Source organism: Bemisia tabaci, chromosome 3 (assembly GCF_918797505.1).
Source record: "Bemisia tabaci chromosome 3, PGI_BMITA_v3".
NCBI lineage: Eukaryota > Metazoa > Arthropoda > Insecta > Hemiptera > Aleyrodidae > Bemisia > Bemisia tabaci.
Window position 1 is genome coordinate 8,181,765 of NC_092795.1, and position 23,661 is coordinate 8,205,425.

The 23,661-nt window shown below is 36.6% G+C and overlaps 2 protein-coding genes across 4 annotated transcripts in view; both read left to right on the plus strand.

The window, feature by feature from the left end:
- Positions 1-23,661, plus strand: part of Cdep (Chondrocyte-derived ezrin-like domain containing protein) — a 137,788-nt gene that overhangs the window by 95,998 nt on the left and 18,129 nt on the right. For 2 of the 3 annotated variants that reach the window (XM_072297707.1, XM_019044255.2), the window contains 8 exons: positions 1,065-1,287; positions 2,107-2,230; positions 2,925-3,012; positions 3,958-4,113; positions 4,455-4,615; positions 5,564-5,638; positions 7,460-7,563; positions 9,918-10,250. In XM_072297707.1, coding sequence (XP_072153808.1) covers positions 1,065-1,287; positions 2,107-2,230; positions 2,925-3,012; positions 3,958-4,113; positions 4,455-4,615; positions 5,564-5,638; positions 7,460-7,563; positions 9,918-10,250 — 1,264 coding nt within the window. The remainder of the gene's footprint in view (positions 1-1,064; positions 1,288-2,106; positions 2,231-2,924; positions 3,013-3,957; positions 4,114-4,454; positions 4,616-5,563; positions 5,639-7,459; positions 7,564-9,917; positions 10,251-23,661) is intronic. The other variant, XM_019044256.2, reaches the window with a different exon arrangement.
- On the plus strand, positions 10,256-21,231 carry LOC140224173 (uncharacterized; the record flags this gene model as incomplete). The annotated part of the gene is made up of 1 exon (XM_072297620.1): positions 10,256-21,231. A coding segment is annotated over one exon (5,406 nt), but the record flags the coding sequence as incomplete, so codon positions are not given.

Below are 23,661 nucleotides of genomic sequence, written 5' to 3' on the forward strand. Positions count from 1 at the left end.
GTTATGGGTCTGGAAAAAAGGATCAAGGTCTCATCAGTTAAAATGTAACTGTTTATTTTGCTGCGTATCTATTATAATGAAAAGAAAATGAGAACATTTATTCTGACTCAAGCAAGACCTCCTGTTTGTTGACATAGGTATCTACCTTGTATAAAATTAGTCGAAGGAGGGAAGGTAAAGGCCAATTTTGGGCCCTCCGTGAATTCCCTCAACTTTACAATTTTTTTTTTTTTTTCATCGGAGGTCTATATTTTTTGGAATGTTCCATGATTTGGCCATTTTTGGACTCTTCCTGGGAACAGCAGTGGTCGAAACATGGGTCTGAAGGTCCAAAAACCCAAATTTTTTGCTAAAATCAGCTTACATACTCTTACTTAGGCTACTGTTAGGCGCCAAAAGAATCCAAAATGACAAAATCATTATGCACTCTGTAAAATTTAGGCCTTTAATGGGCAAAAAATTGTGGAGTTGAGGAAATTCTGCTTGGATGGGCCCAAAAACGACTCTGATTGGTACTCCTCTTGAAGATACTAAAAATTAATAAATATTATCATAGCACTATTAATGTTCAATGCATTTTATCAGCGTTTTGCATCAACTGTCTAATGTTAAATTGTCTCCTTCCGGCCAAAGTAGCACAAGCGCCACGCAACATTTCAAAATTTCTGCTGACATTTTATTTTTTTACAGAGAAATTGTTAAACAGAGCTGCTCGAAAATTTCACTGAATTTTCTTTGTGCTGCCGATAAAGTTCAGTGAAATTTTCAAAGAGACTCAACCAATAATTTCTCTCTGTAAAATAATAAAACGGCGGCTGAAATTTTGAAACGCCGCATGGCACTTGTGATACTTTGGCTCGGAGGTGACAAAATTTAATGCTTTTTCGATTAAATTCAAACAAATCAAGAAAAAGAGAAGGAAAATTTTGTATTCTCAAAATAGGGGTTATTACAAGGGTCCAATAGTAACATGCAAAGGAAGGAGGAAATATAACCTCAATTGACGATTCTTATAATTATGTTTCTATGCTCTAAATTTTCATTACCTTTTTTCCCCCTTTTAGTACTGGTTGGACCTGGAAAAACCAATGCATAGGCAAGTGGGTCTAACATTGGTGGACCCCCTGGTCTTTTTTTGTGTAAAATTTTACACACCGGATCCTTCACAGCTCGAGGAGGAGTACACGCGATACCTATTCTGCCTTCAAATCAAGCGGGACCTTGCTCAAGGGCATTTGCAGTGTAATGATAACACTGCAGCCCTAATGGCCTCCTATATTGTTCAAGGTATACGCTTCTTTCAGTTTTATACACCCTAACTTAACAAAAACTGATGCTGAATGATTTATGGTCATACATTTCACTGGTGTGGCGTGCTTTGCGATATATCAATTGATCTGTCATTTAAACCTATGGAAAAGGATCGATATACAGGGTGTTCGGAACGAACACCTTAATAATCGATTCTTTACCATAGCTTCAAAAAAGGGAATATTGATAAACGATCATTCACGCCACGCCACTGATATATATATTCGTTAAATTTTTCTATCCCTTCTCTGCACTAAGGAAGCCGACTGTACAAGTTGTGAAAGTGACCAAATTTCCATACCTAAAATATTTATTTTTTCATAAAGTAAAAAAATGTTCCTTTAAATCCTCAGAAACTTTGAAATGGCTCACTAGTTTCCCAGAAAATTCAAGTTTTTTCAGAGAGAATTCGGCAACATCCAAATATTTGTGGAATGTTTTTCTGTAAAAATTGGCATTATAAAATTGTAATTTAATTAGATCTTCTAGAGCAAACTTTTATCTCAAGATTTTCAGCACATCTTAGAATACAGAATTTTTAAAACATTGACGTCTAAATAAAAGAGGAGCATTTTGAGAGCAAATCGCAAGAAAAGTTCGTAGTTTTGATGAATCCTTACATTCAAAGCATTGAAAACTCTAGAACTCTTCGTAAAAACATACAAGACTTCATAAATAATCAAAATTTGACTATCTGCCATCTGATTAGACTATTTGCCTAAAACATGTAGAAGCTATCAATAGAAATTTATCAATGTGGTGAAATAATTTTCTGATGTTTTTAATTGATTATAGCGGACTGTGGAGATTATGTCGCAGAAGACTATCCAGATCACACATATCTATCTACATATAAATTTGTTCCTCATCAAGACCAAGAACTTGAAAGGAGGATTATGGAAAATCATAAAAAACATGTGTAAGTTACAGTCAGTTTACAAACAATATTAGTGGCTAATTCTGATATGAATACTGTAGGTATTATCGCCTTTTAAGCTTGTAGTGTAAAACTTGTTTGAAATGAATCAGTAAACTGAATTGTTACGTTCAACTTTGGTAGCAATTTTGGTACAGCTCTTAAATTTGTAATCTTCTGCAGAAAGGAACATATCTTGGCGATGCTGTCTCTGTATTTCTATGAAAATTTTATCTTTTCATGGGAGATCGGTAACAAGAATTAATGCGAAAATGTGAGTCTCCTCATAATGACCAAGAAAAATCATCTAAAATGTCAAAGAAATTCATATGATGATTCCTATGTACAAATAAAAGTTATGTAAGGAACACTGGACCAGTGCAACTGAAATATGTTCCTTCAAGTCAAGAGGGAGACAACGAATTGTAATCTCTCCTCTCTAAACTCTAGCCTTATTTATGGCAAAATAACAGCATTGGAGGGTTAAATCTGAATAAAGAGCTGAAACAGCCCAGGACTTAAATGTAGGCGCCCCTAGATTCATTTGCATAGGTCCTAGATTCCTAGAAATGATCACCTTTTTTACAAAATCATTGGTTCTTCTGACTCAAACAGTGTTACAAGAGCACCCCATTTCTTAGTCATCGTTTCAGTGAATGTCTTAATTTTTAATCATAATTTTGTTTTTTTTAAACAGAGGCCAATCACCTGCAGAAGCTGACCTAAATTTATTAGAAACTGCTCGAAGGTGTGAATTGTATGGAATGAAAATGCACCCTGCAAAAGTGAGTAAAAATGTGTTGTTTCTTCCAGCATACAGCAAGCTCCAGGGGTGTAAAAAGTGCTCAATAACACACCTGGGCAGGCGCCTAAAAATGCAGAAAGACCCCTGAAAATATGAGAAAACGTAAAGTTTTAAGGGCGGACAGTTGAAATTCCAAGGAATTAAGAAGAAGAAAGTTCCTACCTAAGAAATTGTTGGGAAATTTTGTGGAAAGCTGATGATTGAAGTGAGGATAGCTGGCGGGCTGGTGCGTGAAAATGTTCAAGCTCCAAACATTCTACACCCTTTACAAGCTTTAATTTGCATTTTATCAGACCTGTCAATGTAACTCAAGTCCTAATTTGTAGTTGAGAACGAAGTCATAATTATGATCATAAATAAAGCACATAGTAAAAATAGTATTGTTACGCCTGGAGTTGCTGTATAATCGATTTCCGTTTTTAGTGTACTAATCGCCTAAGCGTAATTTTCCAAGTCTTGTGGGCTTCCATCTAAAATTTTGATCTAAAATTTCAATATCAGTGTTTGTCAAAACTGAACCGGGTAAGAAATTAAGCCCTTCAGCACACACTCTCTCATTATACTGACACACAAACGGGGTTAAAAATATCTGGAACTTCTGTAACTGAACTCATAAGTGAGGAATAATGTTTGTAGTTTATGTTGTGAAGTACCGTTATTTTCTTAATTATGAGTTTAAATTAACAAGCTTTATTGCGTCCATCGTTTTTTACTTGAAATTTTTAGAAGGAATCGCATACAGTGGTGTTCATTTTTGTACCCCATTTTTTGGTCCATCGATTTTCAGATGAAAAATAATCAATCAGCCACCCTCAACTGTCGAAGATTTTTTAGTATTTAATAAAAATTGACCTCCTAAGTGGAAGAGGTGATTATTTTTCCCTGTTTTTTTCTAATACTTAGTTTGAATATGTTTCTTTTTCAGGATCACGAAGGGGTTCCTCTTAACTTGGCTGTCGCTCATATGGGCATTGTTGTTTTCCAGAATTATACCAAAATTAATACGTTTTCTTGGGCCAAAATTAGAAAAATTAGTTTTAAACGGAAGCGATTTTTGGTCAAGTTGCATCCAGAAGGATATGTAAGCATCTTTTGTCCCTTTTTATATTATTTTTTGTTCTGAAGGAACATGATATCATATTCTATGTTATATAGTTGAATTAATATTAAAGCTGCTCTGTCTTCTTTTCACCTGGAATTATTTATCCATTTTTAGAAGGCCCTCTGTATACAGAATGGCTCAGTATCACTCTCGCATCATAATACACACGGTGCTTTATGTATACAAGATTTCATGCATACTAACCAAAATCTCTAATTTTGTCACTCGCCAGACTCTATTATGTATTAGCTAAAGAACAGTTTTTTCAATGCTTTGTCTTCTTTAAATTAATGTAATGCTGTGAAAAATTTCTGTTGCAGGGTTTTTATAAAGATGTAGTAGAATTCTTTTTTGAAAATCGTAATGATTGTAAGAATCTATGGAAAAAGTGTGTCGAGAATCATGGATTCTTTAGGTGTACAACTGTTAAACCAATACCTAGACAACGAACAAGAGTTTTAAGTCGAGGTTCCTCTTTCAGGTAAGTTTACTTATTCAGTAAGTAATTACTTATTCAGTATTTACTTTTCAGTTTACTTACTTTCGTAAGTTTCAATAATATTAATCCTTTAATTTCTTCTGTCTAAACTTGTCAAAAAAATTTCAAGCTGGAACCCTCTCTTAGACTCTCTTTTGGTGTCTTTTTCAGGTCAGGTCAATTCTATCGCCCAGCTTGATCAGGGCATGAAACGCTCTCTAATTATCTTAACATTTTGTCCCTTTACAAGGAAGATACAGAACCATCTCATCAATGTTCACTGATTTTCTTTTTTTATTTCATTGTATACAGAGTATATATCACTTTTTCAGTGAATGCTCCAAATTATTTGCATCCGTTCCAATAATTAAGGCTCCTTAAATTTTAGAAAGCGTATGATGGTAATTTTGAAATTTTTCCCGGAGTTTTATGGTACCAACCATTTGAAAGTTTCTTGCAGTTTCAATTCATCACACTACATGCCCAGTTCTAAGAGCTATCCTGTGAAAACATGATTTAAGTCTAGAAACTGAATAAGATTGTTAGTGTCAGTCCATTTTAGCAGGGACCAAAAAGTGATAATGAGGAAAGTCTGAAACAGCTTATCTCCATTGTGATGTATCAAAATTTCTGTTATTGTTTTGAAGAGAAACAATCCATGTTTAGCTCAAAATTAATGCTGAATACCCTGTTTGGAGCATAGATTAATCAAGAAAGTTTTCCAAAAATTACATTGATTAGTTTTCCGAAGAAAAAATAAAATAAGACTCAAAGATAGCAACATTGTAAACAGAGATACGTCGGTTTGCATTTCGGCCATCGATATGTTGAAGAGTACAATGAAGAATAATTTTTTTTTGTATCTAGTCTTGTATTCTTGCTTTCTTTACGTTAATACGTATTAGATTTTGCATTTTCGAAATTTTTAACCCTTGTTTTGTGTTTTCTCAGGTATAGCGGAAAAACTCAGAAACAAGTTATCGAATACGTTAGAGAAAACTATGTCAAAAGGCAAACGTTCAAGAGGTAAATTCTTATGACTCTTATCTAGCTAATATCTTCACAACATACAGTTCTCCTCCTAAACCCAGAGTGTAATTGTAGTCTTGGTATTGTAGTTGATGCTTTCATAAATTACGCAGAAGTTTGTACAAAAAGCTTAATCACCATACAAAACGACTATTACAAGAATATCTAAAGATGGCAATTTATCTCAGGTTTGCATGTAAGCATTCTCTCTTTGCAAACAAGGATTTTCATACTTGCACTCTTTATTGGCATTTCATCCTTTTAAATTCCTTGTGATTGTGCAAGATAGCTCCAAGATAAAATCTTTTTTTCTTTTTCAATTTTTTATTTATTTTTTTAAGTTCAATTTTTACGATCATGTAAATCTGCAGCATCCAGATCTTTCTTGGAAGCACACACTTAGAAATAATGCTTGATGCCTGCTCAATGCAGATTTAGACCCAACCTGGAATAGGGCAGTGGCAAGGAATTTTTGCAGGGTCGTACATTATGTAAAATTTCATGAATAAACCTGAAAGTTCATTGAAAAGCTCAATAAAGCATTTCTAAGGGAAAAAAAGTTAATCAAAATCCAACCAATGAAAAGCCGGCAGTGATGTAGGAACGCGGTGCCTGAAGCCTAGTTCAGCCAATCAGCAAACGTCATTTCCCCTGCATGGCTATGTTATCAGAGCCTGCCAATAATATTGTTTTAAATTAGGCCTAGTTTTTGGCATTTTTCAAATGGGGTTTCTTTGTAATTTAGGGTTAAAACAAATCTGGAAAATTCCTAGAAGAGTTTACTTGGTACTTTAAAAAATGGCCTTTAAAAATGGGTGCCACTGACTCGTTGAAATTTCCTTGCCAAAATTTTTCTAGCAACACCTGCTCTTCTTGTACAGTTTCCTCGTATTGAATAGTTTGATTCTCTTTTAGTCACCACAATGTCTACCTCTTCTTGAATTGCATTCGATGACCAATAATTTTTGTTGATTTCTCTTATGGTTTATTTACCTCTTCTTCTGTTCGTGTGAGAGTTCAGTTTTTCAATTTAAACTTGATTTTCTTTGAAACGGTTTTTCTATAATTTCAATATTTTTCATTTATTTATTTCATTTTTATATTTGTTATTTTATTTTCAGTTAATTGCCATATCCAATTTGTTCAAGTAAATTTAATTAATTTTTCCCTGACGTTAAATATTTTTACTCAAATACTTATCGGGTTATTTTCAATACCTTTGTTCTGAACCCTAATCAACTAGACTTACAAAATACAAATGTATACCCAGAAATTTTGCGCTCCAACATTAAATTTAGTGTCTATGGTTCCTATCAATAACTTCTGGATACAAGTAACTTTTGACCTCCCATGGCCCACCCACCGCACTCAAAATTTATCATTTATTTGATGAACATGTGACTAGTGCTCTTTTCTTCCATAAAAAAAAGAAAGAAAAATCTACAGAGTCCTTTTTATCTTCTCTCCATTATGAAATCCGTGACATGTGTTGGACTTTAAAACATCGCTGTGTCAGCATTTTTGCATTTATATCATTATGAAAATTGATGGTATTATTTATATCCATGAGATTGGTTAGATTTGGAAGTGTATGGGGACCTCTCATGAAAATACATCCCCAATTGAAAATTCAACTCTTGAAGTTTGTAATTCAAATTGAGTTACCTAAAAAAACGTTAATGCTTCCTTAATTTGTAAGTACTTAAGGACTGAACAAATTTTTACGCAGTCAAAATTTGGGTATTTTCTAGAATACAGTCACGCAAGACCTATTTATGAAGCTTGATTTGTGAAGGGGTTTGTCGTTTCTGTTTTTAGGTCACAGTCATTCAGGCAATCCAGCTCAGTTCATTCGAGTGTAGCTAATGTGGGAGGCTCAATATCGGCCCATCCTCTCTTGCCCCTTGGAGACAGTGCAGTAGGTAGGTTGTCGTTAAAGTTACTATTTTGTATCTGATCAGAAAAAAAAAAAATACTCGGGCATTCTTGTTCAAAAAGTGTGCCTCCAATTTGCTTAATGAGGAGTTAAAGCAATAAGTGTTTGAAATAGATTTTTTAAACATTTTGGGTTTGTTTTATATATTTTTAGTGTATTTTCTGGAAAAAAAAAAATTATTTTCTTTATTATTCTATTTTTGTTTTGTTCAATTTTGTTTTAAGTCTTTTGTTTTTTTCTTTTTTCTTTTTTCTTTTATTCAGGTTTTATGTCTCCTGTTAACTTTTGAATTGTTACACCCGCTCAATTATTCTTATTATATCTTTATTATTTTTGTTTATTAACCTGTCAGACTGGCAAAATTAGTTTTACCGTTTTAGTCCAACTGCATTGCGCTCGTGTCTGCTGTCACTCTCTAAATGAATAGAAAAGAAATCTTAAATATTTTTTCTCTCATTAGCTCTACACATTGCAAATCGTGAATGCCTCTTGTTTCCATCCACTTTTGTAGACTGTAATTTAGCTATTATGTAGTTTTTTTCTAATTTATGTGCTTTTTTCGTATCTTTGTCTAGACTTTAATTTCTTTTGCTAAAGGTAGATTTTGCTAACTCCTTCTGTATATGAATGAATTTAGATGATATTTTGCTATGTCTTCTTACATGTGCATAGTTACTAATTTTAACATTGATCAATTTTTTAGCCTAGTTTTAGGATCTGATTCAGTTTAACTGTCGTGCAAACCGATTATTTTTGCATCAAAAACTCTATCGATAAACAGCCCTCAATCACATCGGTAAATTACAAGTGCCCTGGGCCTCATGTTAATTATTGCTGTAATGTTCCCAAAGCCACCACTACAGGAGCTGTGAGAGCCAATTATGTGACTTGTTGATGCTCTGTGTTTTGTTAATTATTTTTTGCCATGATGGCAACATGGCGTAGTTTACATTATTGATAAATAAGACCAAAGAATCACTACAGCCTTGGGTTTACAATCAATAAACTTTTTGTCCCTATTTTAATGATGCCTTTCTCGTTGTGAAAACATTCGAGCTGCAGATAACTCATACCCAAATCAAGTATTCCTATGCAGTCAACTCATTTATCATTTCAGTTTTTCATTTTTTTTTTCTCTCAAATTTTCTTTGCATGATTAAATCAGTGCACTTTATCTTGTCTTGCGTTTCATTCAATGTTTTTAGTTACGTCACCAAATATTTTTAGGCTAACAGAATCACCTGAGTTCATATCCAAATCAAAATATGTCTGCTCTAAAGCAGCTATTCATCTTACACTATCCTCAGGAACCTCTCTAGGTTCTTTGAAATATCGTAGTGCGGTGAGAACTAACTTGACTCCTAAATTTCAACTTTTGGTGGATCAGAAAATGTCAGTTTTCAAAAATAGGAACTCAATTTTTTTTTTTTTTCGATACTTTAAAAATGGTAGGAGTAAAGGCAAAACGAGTAAGCTTATTTGAAAAGTTTGCAATGTCAAATTAAATTTCATCATCAATTTTGTTATGCCTACCATTGTTCAATTAAAAGTCTTTCGGTATTTATGGATGAGCATGTGGTCTTCTAATGACTTTAGAATGAAAGTTTTGCCAGTAAAGTTAGCAAATTACTCTGAGCTAGACTTTGCAGGATTCTTGCAGCAGATTAAGATTTTAAGAATAGCCTTTCACTGTGCGAATATTATAGTAGTGTATATACTTTTTGTTTATACCTGTGCTAATGTTCCTGATTTCTCTTGGGCTGAAAATACTATCCGTGGAAGTCAAAGAACCGGCATCTTTACCTTGTTTTTCTCCTGACAGTGTTCAGAGGTTCACCCTGTCTGGTGTCTAATCTGAGAGACTGAAAATGAAAACGAAAGAAACTTATAAATGCCCCTAAATCTGCCTAGTGATGAGTTTGCTTTCAGAAAGACATTCAGTGTGTACGTTCCTCTCAAATACGAGTATTTACCTCTGTAAAAAGCTAATTTAAACTTATAAATTGTCAGGAAAGAAGTGAAAATAGAGAAACAGAGACAAAAGACTTTTACTTCTGATGTTGTCTAGAATTTATCAGTGTAGTTCTCATTTCAAAGTTATGGAAGAGACTCTTTTGTGGAATAAGTATTTGAAGAGAAATTCTTGATTTTTTTAAGTTTTCTCATTTTATATTTGACTTTTAATCATTTATCATAGTGGTTGTGTATCTTAATTCATTAACGAGAATTTGTTTTAATGTATCAGTGTGCTTCATGCTTGATATCTTTACAACTTGCTGACTTTTTATATTTCATCACAATTTTCAGTCTCTGATTTGTTGTTAAAAATGCTCTGTTTAGCCGGTACGGGAGCCTCTCTCTCCTGCGGCTCGATGAGTTTGAGCGGAGCGGGGGAGAAGCATCTGGTGAACGCTGCGGAGGATTCTCTGAGCCCGATATCTCACCGCCGTCAGCTGGGCGGCGCCGCTACCAGTACACCCACGATTGGCAATCACGTTCAGACTCCTGGTCGGACGATGAAAGGCCACACTTCGGTGGACATCCATCCACCGTACACTCCACACACCCACGTCTCGGTGGTCGAGAAAGACCTGTCGACCTCTTCAGAGGTCACGTCAATCACGTCATCCAGCCCGCAGCACAGTTACACCATCATGGCGCAGGAATATCAAGGTCAGAGAACTTTGTACAAAACTATAACCCCCCGTTACATTCACAATACCTCTCCCACAGACCTCTATAACAATAACGATGTAAAATCCACCGTTGTTAAGTCTAATGCCAATAACAATGATGATTACTATTACCTTTTGTCCTCGCATTCAAGTGGGGGGTATAACCGCACAACAAATCGGTCTAGTCAGACAGATATTGTTGACCTCTCTCCTGAAGCAGAAGAGACGCATGACTTGAGATCTGCGCGGGAGAAGGAGTTCGATTATAATAACCGCTACACGTGGCAGAGGTCGACAAGTTGTAAGGAGCTGAATTCAGCCCGCAGGAAACGTGCGCAGGAATTAGACAGTGCAACATATGTCACTAACCCAAAAGAGTTGAACATCTTGTCTGAAAAGCACATTGATTCGCCAATAACACGCTATGACGAGACATCGAAGGCCCCGTATCAACCCATCAGCATCAAAACTCCATCATTGGAGAGGAGCGATACGGTTCCGGAAACGAAAGTTTATTCTAGTAGCTATCCTGGTACCACTTCTAGTCTATCCACCGAAAGTGGGGACCAAGAAGGCGGGCTTGAAGTTGGTGGTAGTGTTTTAATAATGGATATTGGCTCACACGAGAATCTTTTCTTGAGTCATGATGATGTGAGTCATGATTCCTATGAGCTTCTGGAGAGAGAGAGGGAGTACCAGGAAATGTTCGGTAGGGGATCTCATAGTGGTAGTTACGGGTCTGTAGAGAACTTGCAGGATGATGCAGATATCTTCCAAATGGACGATCTTCTGTCAAAATCAACAAATTCAATTTATGATGATGTAAGGTCGGAAATAGATAGTCGAATAGGGTTCCAGCCCAGCATGGGCTTCAATGAGTTTAATGAGCTATGCAAAGAAAACTTCCGAAAGAGTCATGAAAAGATTTATCGTGAGCAACTATCCGTTTACAGTAGGAACAGATCCAATGAGTTCAGAGAAATAAATGTCAAGGTCAAGCCTGGTGAGGTCATCAGTGGTTTTTCTAGCGAGTCCACCGGAACTTCACCGAGCATCCATCCTGCAGTAGAGAGGACAAAGAGCGATCCATATATGGCTCACGAAAAGTCCAAGCCTTCACCACCATCATCCATTTCCTCCAAAACAAACGTGTCGCAATTGAGCCTTGCGGACTCCGACACATTTAAGTGCCACTCGGCCACCGATATTCCGTACACCTTGCGCAAGCGTGCAGATATGAACGGAACATGCTCAAAACAAAAAGCCAAACCATTACTGAAAAGTAACTTAAACTTGAAAGACTCAGGGCTTTCACTGTCAGGGAATTTAGGTAGTATTGAGGATAATGACACCACTTTGAATATGTCCTCCTTTGAGTCACGGTCTCCTCAAGACTTTGGCTCTATCTGCAACGATAACTGTCTCCTAGATAGGAATTATCTTTCAATTGATGAGCCTCATCACCAAATTGTCAAGGTCAAAAGTGTTGATTCCGGTACAACGAAACCAGCCAAATCGATTCACAAAATCCATCAGTCTCGTAGCGCAGAAGGGATTAAGCACAAAAATAGTTCTTTTGAGAAACAGGACACAGCTGGCAATAAAATCAAAGTCATCAAAATTGATTCTGAAAAGTGTTCTTGTGACTCACGGAAAAATTCCACTGAATCTGCCGATGCTGCAGATGTGATAATTGTCGAGTATCGTGATACAAGGAGAAAGAAATTCGGGAAAAAAGGGAGTTCGTCGGATAATCAGGAAGGTAGGAGTAGAGGGAGCAGTGTTGAGTCGAAAGATCCTAAGTTGAGTCCAAGTCGGACAGCCAAAGGCTCACTCAGCAAATCCTCTAGCCCCAACAAACTAAGCCCTAATAAAACTAAACCGTCTTCCAGTCCAAAGGACCAACTGAGTCCCAAAGCTCTCAGTCCTAAGCAAAGCCCCAAACAATTAAGTCCAAAACAAACAAGCCCGAATCAATCCTCTAGTGATTTAAAGCTGAGCCCCAGTACATGTAAAATTGTAAAAGCCAACTTGAAAATTAATACCCTCAGTCCTAAGTCAACGCCAAAAACTAGCCCAAAAACGTCTCCCAAACTGAGCCCAGAAGTGGAAATCGTACCCGCTAGGAAAAGGCCCTCCGATAAACCCGCCATTAAGCCAAAGCCCAAAGTGATTCCAAAGAAATCTGCTTCAGCAGGAAAGGATGTAGCTAAAGCTGCCGAAACAGAAAATAAGAACCTTCCAAAGGAAAAACTCAAAATCTCTGAGGAGACAGTTGAAGGAATCAAGAAAAATCTATTATCGCCAGAGTCTCCATGGAAAAAATTTTCAGATGTGAATGTCAGTGGAAAAGATAAACCTCCAGTGCTGTTTGGCAGATTGGGTTTGTCAGAAGGATCTGGATACTCCTCTAAAAATGAAGCCGTGTCACCCGGAGCATCACGTCGCGCCAAGTCTCTGGAAACCCCAATCGTAGCATTACATCGGCTGCCACCCATAACGTCATTTTCAAGTAAAGATGATACATTAGGTGATGATGATGATGAGAAATTTGGTGCAGCAAAAACAAAAAAAGACAGCTCAAAAGCAACTGCAGAAACATTGAGAGAAGTTTCAGACAAATTAGCAGAAACTCAGGAAAAAAGTGCATCTCCAGTTTATGGCCAGAATGCCAAAGAAACGTTGAAAGAACTTCTGACACTAGTTGCATCGCCTGTCGATAAAATGTCTCCTACAGATTTGTCACCATCCCTGACTCCAGAGAGGAGGCAAAGCACCCGACAAGAGCGGTTGGACTCTTTCAAAAAGCTCAAAAATTTCTCGATCGATATTTGGGACTCGGGAGAGGTGGAAGCAATCACAAATGCCCGGCAAGCTGCAAATATTGATTTTGAACTTGGAGATGATGATGCATTTATTGAGGCTGATAAGACTCAAGAGCCAAAATCAGAAGTCTTGAAAACAGAAGAAGTAGAGACCGAGCCAGCTCAGGAAAATATAGAAAATGTAGCCGTTGAAAAAACTGTCACCAAATTGCCGAGCTTGGAAGACCAGATGGTACCGCAAATCAAACCAAAAGAAGGCCTCATTTTCAATTATGATCTTGATAATATAATGGTGGAAAATTACACATCAGAAGAATTTGAGCCTTTTCCAGTATTGGCTGAAACTCTAAGTCCAGGTCTGAAGAACGAAGATGATCCAAAGGTAAGCCTGGATGATGGCACATCTGAAGGCACACAAGAAGTTGAAGTTTTGCCAACCTTGCAAGATGTGGAAGTTGCTCAAGTAGTGGTAGACCATGCAGAAAAAGCTGTGCTTGAGGAACCAGAAAAAGGCAAATCGAAGAAAAACTCTCTTGAAGAGGAAGAAGTTTGGGTGTCAGTCGATGAATATTTAGAAGATGACAAAGAGAAGAGCTTTGGAGGGTATCAAGACGATAAAGATGATGACGTGACGCTCAAGACATCAGAGGAAGTTGAAGAAGTGGAGGAGACACAAAAACTAACCGAAGTCGAAGTTGAAATAACACCAGCATCTGAAGCACACGAAGCCTCAGAGAGCTCCGAAACCAAAGACATGAAGGAAGATTTGAAAGTCGATGATTTGGAAGTGAATCAAACGAATGCAGATGTAAACCAGATATTTGATGAACTACCATCGGTGGAGGAAGACTCAGTGTTTGATGCGCCGGATGCCCCGCCACCACCCCCAGCCATCGATTACATAATATCTGAAACTCCAGAAAATTTGCCAAGTGCCACGGAGCCTTCCACCTCTAATCTACCCGTTCCAGCGATTCCCCAAAAAAGGAGTTTCGACGATGAGCCCTCGACCTCGAGCTCTGGGGTGAGAGTGGGAGAGTCATCAACGTGGCGCCCATTTCCTTTGGAAAGCTCTGGTAGCTCCAGTTTAGAGGAAGGCTTATTCCCTCCGGACGATACAGGTCACTATGCGGATGAAGAGGGTGAAGATGGGAGCTCCAAAGATGATGATTTTCCAACCAACTTTAACTACCCTATTACAAGTGCTGAAATAATGTTGAGTGGAGGGTTTGGAGGTGGTGTATTCGGTTTGTCCCGAACGCTGTCGAGGATAAGCGAAAGGAGCACGACGTCAGAGCAGGACAGGTCTGACTTTGAAGATGAAATTTCGACAAAACAGTCATCGCATTCAATTTCTGAAGATGATGACTCGATTCTTTCCAGTGACAGGCCTCCTAGTGTGTCTACTGGCTCAGCCTCTGGATCTCAAGCAGATCTGGGTTATGATGATTTTCCTCCTCTGCCAGACTTACCGGAAGAGAAATCGCCCGATGATGAAAGTCTGGAAACAATCAAGATTCCCCCTCCATTTATCCCATCAAATTCGGAAGAAAACTGGCCATCGCCTCCTGCCTCACCTCCCGTCGCAACACCTGTCACTTCCCAGGTTGAGACTTTTTACATCAAAGCTGAGGAAGCTGCCAAGGTTAGCATCAAAGTGAAGCAAGAGGAGGGGGAGGACAGTTCGACAGAAGAAAACAAAACTCTGCAGGAGGAAGATATGCCACCATCCGTTTTTAGCGACTCGTTCACTCTGGTCGAAGAAAAACCTGAACCTCCGCGGAAAAAACGGAACTCGGATGATACTTCGATCGGATTCACGACCTCTGATTGGTCTTCAAGCACGGGCACAACGGTCAAGCAACATTTTGGAATCGCCAAGAGTGATGACAGTTCTTTAGCTGGCGATTTCGGACTTTCACTTTCAACAGAAATGCTGGCTAGTGGTTCGAAATGTAGCTCACGGAAAAGTAGTGATGACACAACACCGGTACTCCACGTTTACTATCCGCTGAAACAACGCTCCTTTGATGATTATGACTCTCCGTACACCACAGAATCAGACGACACTGTTTCACTGTCGGTCGCAAAACCCTCACCTCAGAAAACATTCCAGCAGTACTATTCAGCTTTCAACATCAGCCCCACTAAATCGCAAAGTAAGTTCCTCCCCAAAGATCGACGGAATCGTGGACTGGGAAATAAGTCACCCAACTCAAGTCGTACTCAGCTCGACTGTCCACCGACACTAGAAGAGATCGAGTTATCCTTCGAGCGGAGCAAAGCAAAATCTATAGCCCGTGCCAAGTGTTACTCGTACTACTCCCTAGCTCGGAGTCCCCCTAGCGACGCCTCCTCTTCCTCTCTGGAGCTTCCTGAGTCCCTCACGACCCCGAATACCATACCAAGGGTATCAAAGCGTCGTAAAACACACCCTGTGAAGAAGCGTCAAAGAATAATCATGACTGAAATCGACATTGATCAGCCGGATGCCCCAATTCAGTCGCCCAAATCGTATTGCACGGCTACATTGCGAAAATCAGCCCCTGGTCCTAGTCATTCGAAACCACCACAGGAAAAATAATTTGATGATACTTTTAAGTTTAGTTAAAAAAGTCTGATCTCACTTTTATTTTTATTTTTCCCCCTCTATTTTATTGCAGAGTGAAAATTTTGAACCGTTTTTTATTTTTTTAAATCAGGTTTTCACCCCTTCAATAAGAACCTGCTCCCCTATCTTTTAAAAAGTAATCAACTCTTCATCAATTCACTCCATAAAAAGTCTAACTCTCCGTCAGTATGGGTTATTATGGAAGAAGAGTTTTATCCTCTTTTCCCACGGTTCTTCCTGAAAGCTCTTAATCTCACTCAGCATCCCCAAAAAGCTTTTGGATAAACTTTTACAATAACTTTTTTCATTGATTAGGATCAATTTCTGCCTATTTTCATCAATTTAAAGAAGATCTGTGTTTTGAAATTTTCCCATGTTGAATTAATCAGCCATTAAGCTAGCACTAAATTGTCTTTTCCACACTGGTAAAAAATATTTCATTCTTATTTTGTTTGAAAGTACTCTATTCTCAGCGTTTTTTTGCAATATTTTTCACTGCTGCTTCAAAAGTACTCATCAGTTTGGCAATTTTCTCACCAAATGTTTCGCTTAAGCCCACTATTGTAGCTCAAAGCTTTCTCACTTTCGCAGACTTCCACTCTGTAACCATCGAAGCTATTAAGTAATGCTCTTTGTTGCTGCTTGAGATTTTGCTTGACCAATTTCATCACAAAGCGAATCAATTTTAGTGTGTTGATTATGATAATTTGAGAAAATAGGCAATCATATGGTCCAAATTTGTAGTTGGCCAGATTTTGCGTAACCACATTGGACATTGCCTAACTTTTTCTAATGTTTTATTTTCATAAAGAAAACTAAGCATCACTTGAAACTTGAACTTTTTTTAATGTAATCTTGAGGGTGAATTCACAGAAAGTTTAATGCTGTCAAGTAGTTTAGTTCTCTGATAAAAATGAAACGTGAGAAAAATACTAGGTTACACGAACCCTTTCAGGCTTATTCTGGTCAAATCTGTGCAGCTGTTTTTTTGAAAAACAGAACCCAAAGCTCAAAAAGAGCAAATCGATGACTTCATTTCAGACATCAAGAATTAGAAATTTTGCGTCAAGCAATCATTTTAAATCTTCATTTTACTGTACCCTCCTCTTTTTTAGTGGTTTAATTTTCGATTTTCGATTTTTTTTTTAAATGTTCTTACTTACACACTGTCTCATCTCACTGTCCACTCATCCTGTCTCAGGGCATTTTCTATTATTTCTTATTTGACTCCAAGACTGACTAAATTACGTCTCAGAAGGGAAGCCGATCACGTTTTAAACCAATGATATCGAAGCAGGCACCAAGAACAAAATCGGGCTCAGCCGCAAGTATCAAGCAGGTACTATCTGGTCCTTAAGGAGAGAACCAAAAATGTGTTGCTTCCTGTTAAAGCAGAAATGGTTGCTACAGGATATATATATACAAATATCAAGAATTTTTTCTTCAATCGCTTGCTTTACAGAGTAAAATAAGGATTTCATCATCGCATCTCAACTGGTAGCTCATCCAGCAACAAACCTCATGTGTAGGAAGAAAGTAAATCGAGAGGTTGATTGACAGTAAGTCAAAATGAGTTGGAGCAGTCTAAAAGTTTTAAGTCGCCCGCGAGTACTTTCTTACATGGTTTTGAACTTTTTCTTGTGCGTTTCTCCATAACCATTTGATTTCTTTGATTGCCTGTCATTGGTGTACTTTCAAATGGACGTATTTCTGTCAAACGGAACTAAGCGCCATGGAAAAACATTGCGAGTATAGGACGGAATTAGCCGGACGCCCAGTTCCGCTGCCAATCCAAGCCCCCCTCTACCTTCCTGCCCCTTTGGCGCTTAGGTCTGTTTGACAGAAATACGTCCAAATGACCCTCCCTCATTAAAATTATTTTATCATAATTTTATAAATTCCTTCTCTCAGGAATGTCATCTATCAGTGCCATGTTGTGATGACTCTATTTGTTCTTTTTCCTTTTCACCAAGTGGGTGTATAGTTTGAAGGAGGTCAAAAGCATTTTGATCCTTCCTATCAATGCTGTTGTTGACTGATATTTGAACCCGTTTTCTTCTTGAGAAACCAAGGTCAGAAGTCAGATTCTTTTTTTTCACTTATTCCTCTGAATGCTCCATCTGTATCAACTATCAAATTTTATTTTCTAATCATCACTTATATACCCATATTTTCAAATCCTTGGGTTTTATCATAGTTCATTATTTTGAAGTGTCAATTACTAAATTCAATAAGCTGAAATGGTAATTATCCTAGAAATCTGAAATCTCTAAAAATGCATAGGTAAAAAATTCTACTAATAACACTAAAGCATCAGTGTTCCAATCTGACAATTCAAGTCAGTATCTTCCGTTGCGTTTACAGGAGTTAATAAATTTCGTCTTCCTGGTAGTTAAATCAGTTTCTCTCTTCCTGTAACACTATTCGTTGTTAGAACGCTCTCTGGCCAAAATTTTCAAGCACTTCTTTCGAAACTTCCTTGCCTTCCAATCTATTTGAGGGCTCCTGATGGAGATAAAAATCCAACCGTTTTAGGAACTTTCTGGCCGCTCAGTCATTGCTGTTGAAGCCAAAACATCCATGAACCTAGGGTTACTGTATTCTACTAAGCTCTGAGTTATGCAGAGTGTTTATTTACTATTGGTGTTAACCTACATATACCTTTAATCGCAACTAAAATGCTCAAAAAATTACCTAGTTGTTTTATACTTATTTATTTGTGATCTGTTAACCTCGTTTACAATTGTAAATACTCTATATATATATTGATATAAGTAAAATCGCCAACAGGTCTTTTTTGATTCTTTAACTCATACTTTTCAGTAGAGCTTTTGCGCCTATATCTCAGATTTTCTCAAAAGTTAAGGATCAACGACAAAACCGTCAAATGATTGATATGGTGCGGACCTCACAGTTTACTATTTATTAGCCATTTTGTCATAGAACGTTTCAGAATATCATTCCCTCAGGACATCAGATACTCATCATTTTTTAAGGCTAATTCTGAACTTTCCAAGTTGCGGAAAACTTTTGTGGATGCTATTATTTTCCTTCGAAAAATTCACAATAGAATTACCTCCCAAGTTGTAAAGCTGGCAAGGAGCAAAAGCTCTCAGTTTCTTTACGATGAGCTGTAGGTCTCTGAGACAAGATAGCTGGAAATAAGGGTAAATAATTGTTATACCTCCCTTTGCTACTACCTTTCTCACTGGGCACTCCCTTGTTGCTTAATCGTTGTTTGTCTCATTTCTTTTTTTCTAACACTTTAAATATGGATTCCCCCTTGTGGAGGACCGGAAATAGTGTCGGCAAGATCATCTATATTTTATTTCTTCAGGATAGTCTGCTCTTTGATCTTTAGCAGAGTTTCCCTGTTCTATCTGAAGAGTGGATGGAAAAATCCTCAATTTTTTTTATCAGGAAAATGCTTTTCCTGTTCCACGAAATGAGAACCTCGGTGAAGTCAGCCATTAGATTTTGAAAAAGAGGTGTTCTTGTGTTTCGAATGTTGGATCTTTATTGTGAGGTTGTCTCTAAGAAAAATTTGAGGTGTCAAATTATCCAAATTAAGAGAGAAATCCGATGAAGTGTTGGAATTTGCGTTTGTGGTCTCTTTTAGTATCATTCCATTGACTTTCATCAATTTTTGCTGTGCTGTAGATCTCTTTAGGGTTTTACCCTTTCTCTTGTCAAGTTCGGCTATTAATATTGTTGAATCTCATTTTGATGATCTATCTTTTTTTTTTTTTTTTTAATAGAATCGCTGTGGAATATGATATGATTCATACATGGATAGTGTGTTCTCTCTTATGCTTTAAATTCAGCACAAAACTCTATAATCTTATGATGGAGGAATAAACCTCATTTAAGCATAATTATACTGTAAAAAGGTTTGTCGTCAAGCGCAATAGCACCTGTGGCCCATCAGGAATGGAATCGTGGAAGAGTTGTCTGTTTAATCAGACAAAACTAGCTTTGCACTAAACAGCCTATCTCGCTACTGGTAAGATATGATTAGATGAGCTTTCTCCTCCATGAGAATATTCAGTTTTAAACTGACTTAAACACTTAATGGTATACACACTGTTTTAGTCTGAATATCTCTGGCGTCTTGTCCTGACTGTTTTGTGTATACAGTGGTGGATTCTCGGATACTTAATTTTAGGCCTGTTTTACTCGGCTATAATATGAAACCGTCATTGCGACACATATTTTATAATTTTATTCGTGCAGAATTTACTACATGTATGGTATAGATTTTTTGTTGACAAGTCTACATCGCCTCGCGCAATTACAGCAGTGGTTTTAACCTTAATGAAGCTGATGAATGAATTGTCGGTCAACGATCATGTCTCCCTTTGATTTTTTTCTGTCTTCATCACAAAAATGTTAGAGTAGAAGCCTGAAAATTGTCAAAATCTCTTTTTGACTTCTTACTACGGATTCTGAAATGGCATCAGCCAAGGCCTGAATATTCTTATTAATTCAGGTTTTTTAAACTAATTTTAATTGAATCTCTGAACAGAAACCGTACAAGAACTCTTTTGGGGAAAAGACTCTGTATGTTTCATTGTCTAAATTCAGCCTCTTTAAAGTGCCTGATTGTGCCCCCGCTTTACGTTTTCACATGTCTCTTCGTGAACTTTCCCAGTTTTGTGACTATAAGATCATCCTTCCCTGCGCTTCCTTACTCATACTTTTAGCTTCCATCTCGTAGCTCACACTAATGTGACCATTTTTTTCCTGGTTAATTTCTTCCTACTACTAACTTGTATTCGGTGATGGCGTTCCAAAATCTCATTTTGTTTATTCATGAGCCCTTGTCTGTTTTAACACCAAAATGTATCTATTTTGATTTAACTTTACATAATTATACCTGAATGAAAGGATTTGAATCTTTTTTCAAAGTTTTACCAGAATTCTTTGTTCCAAAATTTTTCTTTAGTAGATTCTTTTGAAAATATTGTATTTATCTTTATGCCATGTGGATAAATGGCTCACAATGATCTGTTTTTTCCAAGGTTTTATCAACATTTTCCAGCAAAGATTATTTCGGGTATTAATAAATAGGTCAATTAAGTGTTTTCATTTTTGCTTGATAACCTTTGCCGGGTACGGCTTTAAACATATTTAGTTAATAATCGTTAGTTTTATGTCTGAACTGTTTTTAGAAGGATTAGGGTGTTTTTCAAATTTTTTGTTCGATGATTCTCAATTGTAATGAATTTAACTACAGTGAATTTTAAAATACGAAATTTAAGCGGATATACAAGCATGCTTTGATGAAGAAGTTCCCAGCAGTCGAATGTTCCAGCTTTAAACAGATATGATTATGTTCTTTCAATTTAAAAAAAGAAAGTTGAAAGAAAAGAAAGCATTTTTACTTTTAAGCAACATCTAGTCCAGCGGTGCGCAACGGGTGGTCTGCAACGACTTGCTAAATTTCTGTTTGAATTTTCGTCCAAACAGAGGCAGAACTGAAAGAAATAATTTTTTTCAATGGAATAACAGTTAAGAAGCACCCTTGTTTAATAAAACAGATAGGAAAAGTCGAATTAAGAAAGCATAGAACCAGAAAGGCTGTTCTTTTTTGTTGATAATTTGCGGCCTCCTCTGTAGGCAAAAAAGTTATCCGTGGCTGAAAAAGTTTGAAAACTGCTGGTCTAGTCATTTCACAAGTGTCATTTAAGAGCATTTTTCCTCTGTTTTCTGCGCTTATTTTTCAAAGCTGCACGAGTTTTTATTTTTATCATAGCAAAGTCTATATTTTCAACTCGGGAACGGGTCTTCAGTTTTCTTTTCTTGATTAACAATTTGCTCAAGACTTGCATTTTTCCAAACTCACTGCATCTATATCACATAACATTTTTGGTGACGAATAGGATGGAGAAGACTGTGAATAGTAGGGATAAAAAAATTCTTTGGCAATCCACTGCAGAAGCAAAATGCTTAATACTTTTTTTTTCAATTTTAAGTTCGACACTTCAGGCCGTTAGCAACTGAACAATGCGAATCACTGTAGTCTATAAACTTCAGTCATCAAATGTATCTGCTTCTTTTATTCAAATCATCATGAAACCCCTAAATTTTTCCAAGATAATTTTCTTCATAATGTCTACTACTCTCTGAATGGATACTCAAAACTATATTTTTATGTAATGAATTGACATTCCTATACCTAATACTTACCAACCCAATTTTTCAGCCTGCAAGTATAATATTGATAAGCGATCAGAGTTGTTAATCTTGTTTTTTCCTTTCTTCATCTTGTTCATCTTGTTTTTACTACATTTGTTTTAACTATTACCATGTAGTGTGCAAGGCGTTATTGCTGTTTCTAAAAGAGAGAAAATTTCAGGTTACTGTGACTGTTGTCCTCTTCTCGACCAATTCTTAGTATTATATTTTAATTTTTCTTGAGATTGGATGATTATCTCAAAACCTCAGTTCATTTTGTCAAGTTAAATCCCCTCTCTCAATACGAACAAACGTAACAAACTTGGAAGCTGATTGGTGGATACTTAAATTTGTGAAGTTACCGTAGGGTAAAATTAATTTTTATGTGATGAAATCAAACTGTATTGTACAGGCGATTGTGAAGTATTCTACAAGAGAGAGGGCCCATGAGGCTATTCAATCGATTAATTAATTCAAAATCTGAAATTTTCCAATCGCAACTGAATGAATCAGGGCTAGTTTTTTGGTGTTGAAAATTTTTGGTGTTAATTTCGTTTGAAAGAAACTTTGTCGCTGAACTTCATGGTGCTTGAATTTTTGGACTTGCTTGTACTCAGTAAGCATTCTTTATGACAATGTAATTTATCTGTCGAAAGTTTCCAAATTATTTTTAGCTGTGTGTTTGTCAAGAAGCTAAACCCAGGGAGAGAAGTAATTAAACAAGAATCGTTGAAAATTATGTTAAGTTTTCCTGTAAGCCTTTATGTTTTACGAGAGAGATGCCTCATTTGATCATGGAGAAAACTGAGTAGTTGAGAAAAATGATTTTATTCGTCTCCTAAACTTCGACCTCATCCATTGAAGATGTACCATATTTAAATCGAAGGTGCTCAAGTAGGTTTGTTCTTTGTATATTTTCCCTTTGAATCTTGCACTTTTTCGAAAGGGATCCAGGTATTCTTAATTTAGGAAACAAATTTTTAATCAAGTTACCAGTGACAAAAAAAAGAAAATTGAAGTATATTCCCTTTTTCCCCTCCTCAAAACTATGTTTGTTACTCACAATTAATTCTGAGGAGAATTTCTGTCAATGTCCAAAACAGTCTTATATCACTTATGTGTTGCAATGTCTGAGAATATAAATTTCATAAAATTTTCTTGGACTCAACAATTTTATGCAGAGGGGAAAAAAATCATTTTCTATGAAGTTTATGCTTTGACATAGTTAGAAATGAATTGATGATACAGTGCACCCATTCAGTAATATTTGCTCTGGCAAATGACTTTTTTAAACCTGGTTGTCATATATATTACAAAGCACAGTTACCCAAAATATAAAGTAAATTCCTAAGATGTACTGCTTCAAAAATGTTTTATCGCATTTTCTTATGTATTTCTGATCATATGTAAACACTAGGTCTTATAGAGGAATGGAGGGGGAAAATTCATCATATTTCTTTAACTCACTCAAAAGATTAGCTTGCAGTATAAAAGCAAGCCAGAAAAGGTTAAATCCATAGTTGCAATTCTAAATTTTCAATGATGGAATTCTTTAGATACTTTAAACCACTCCAATGAACGATTTTGAACTGTCAGGTAGGAGTATTTCGCAACATTTGATGGTGATTATTATTCTGAAGTACAATTTTTGTCTTTGGTTCATTGTCAATGTGTATGCGAGCCGCACTAAAATTTGATGACATTTAGCAGAGAGAAACTGACATGTTTATGGTGTTTTCAAAATTGAGCAACTTCTTCTTGGCATCAAAAAGTAAGGAATGTATGTATGGTAATAT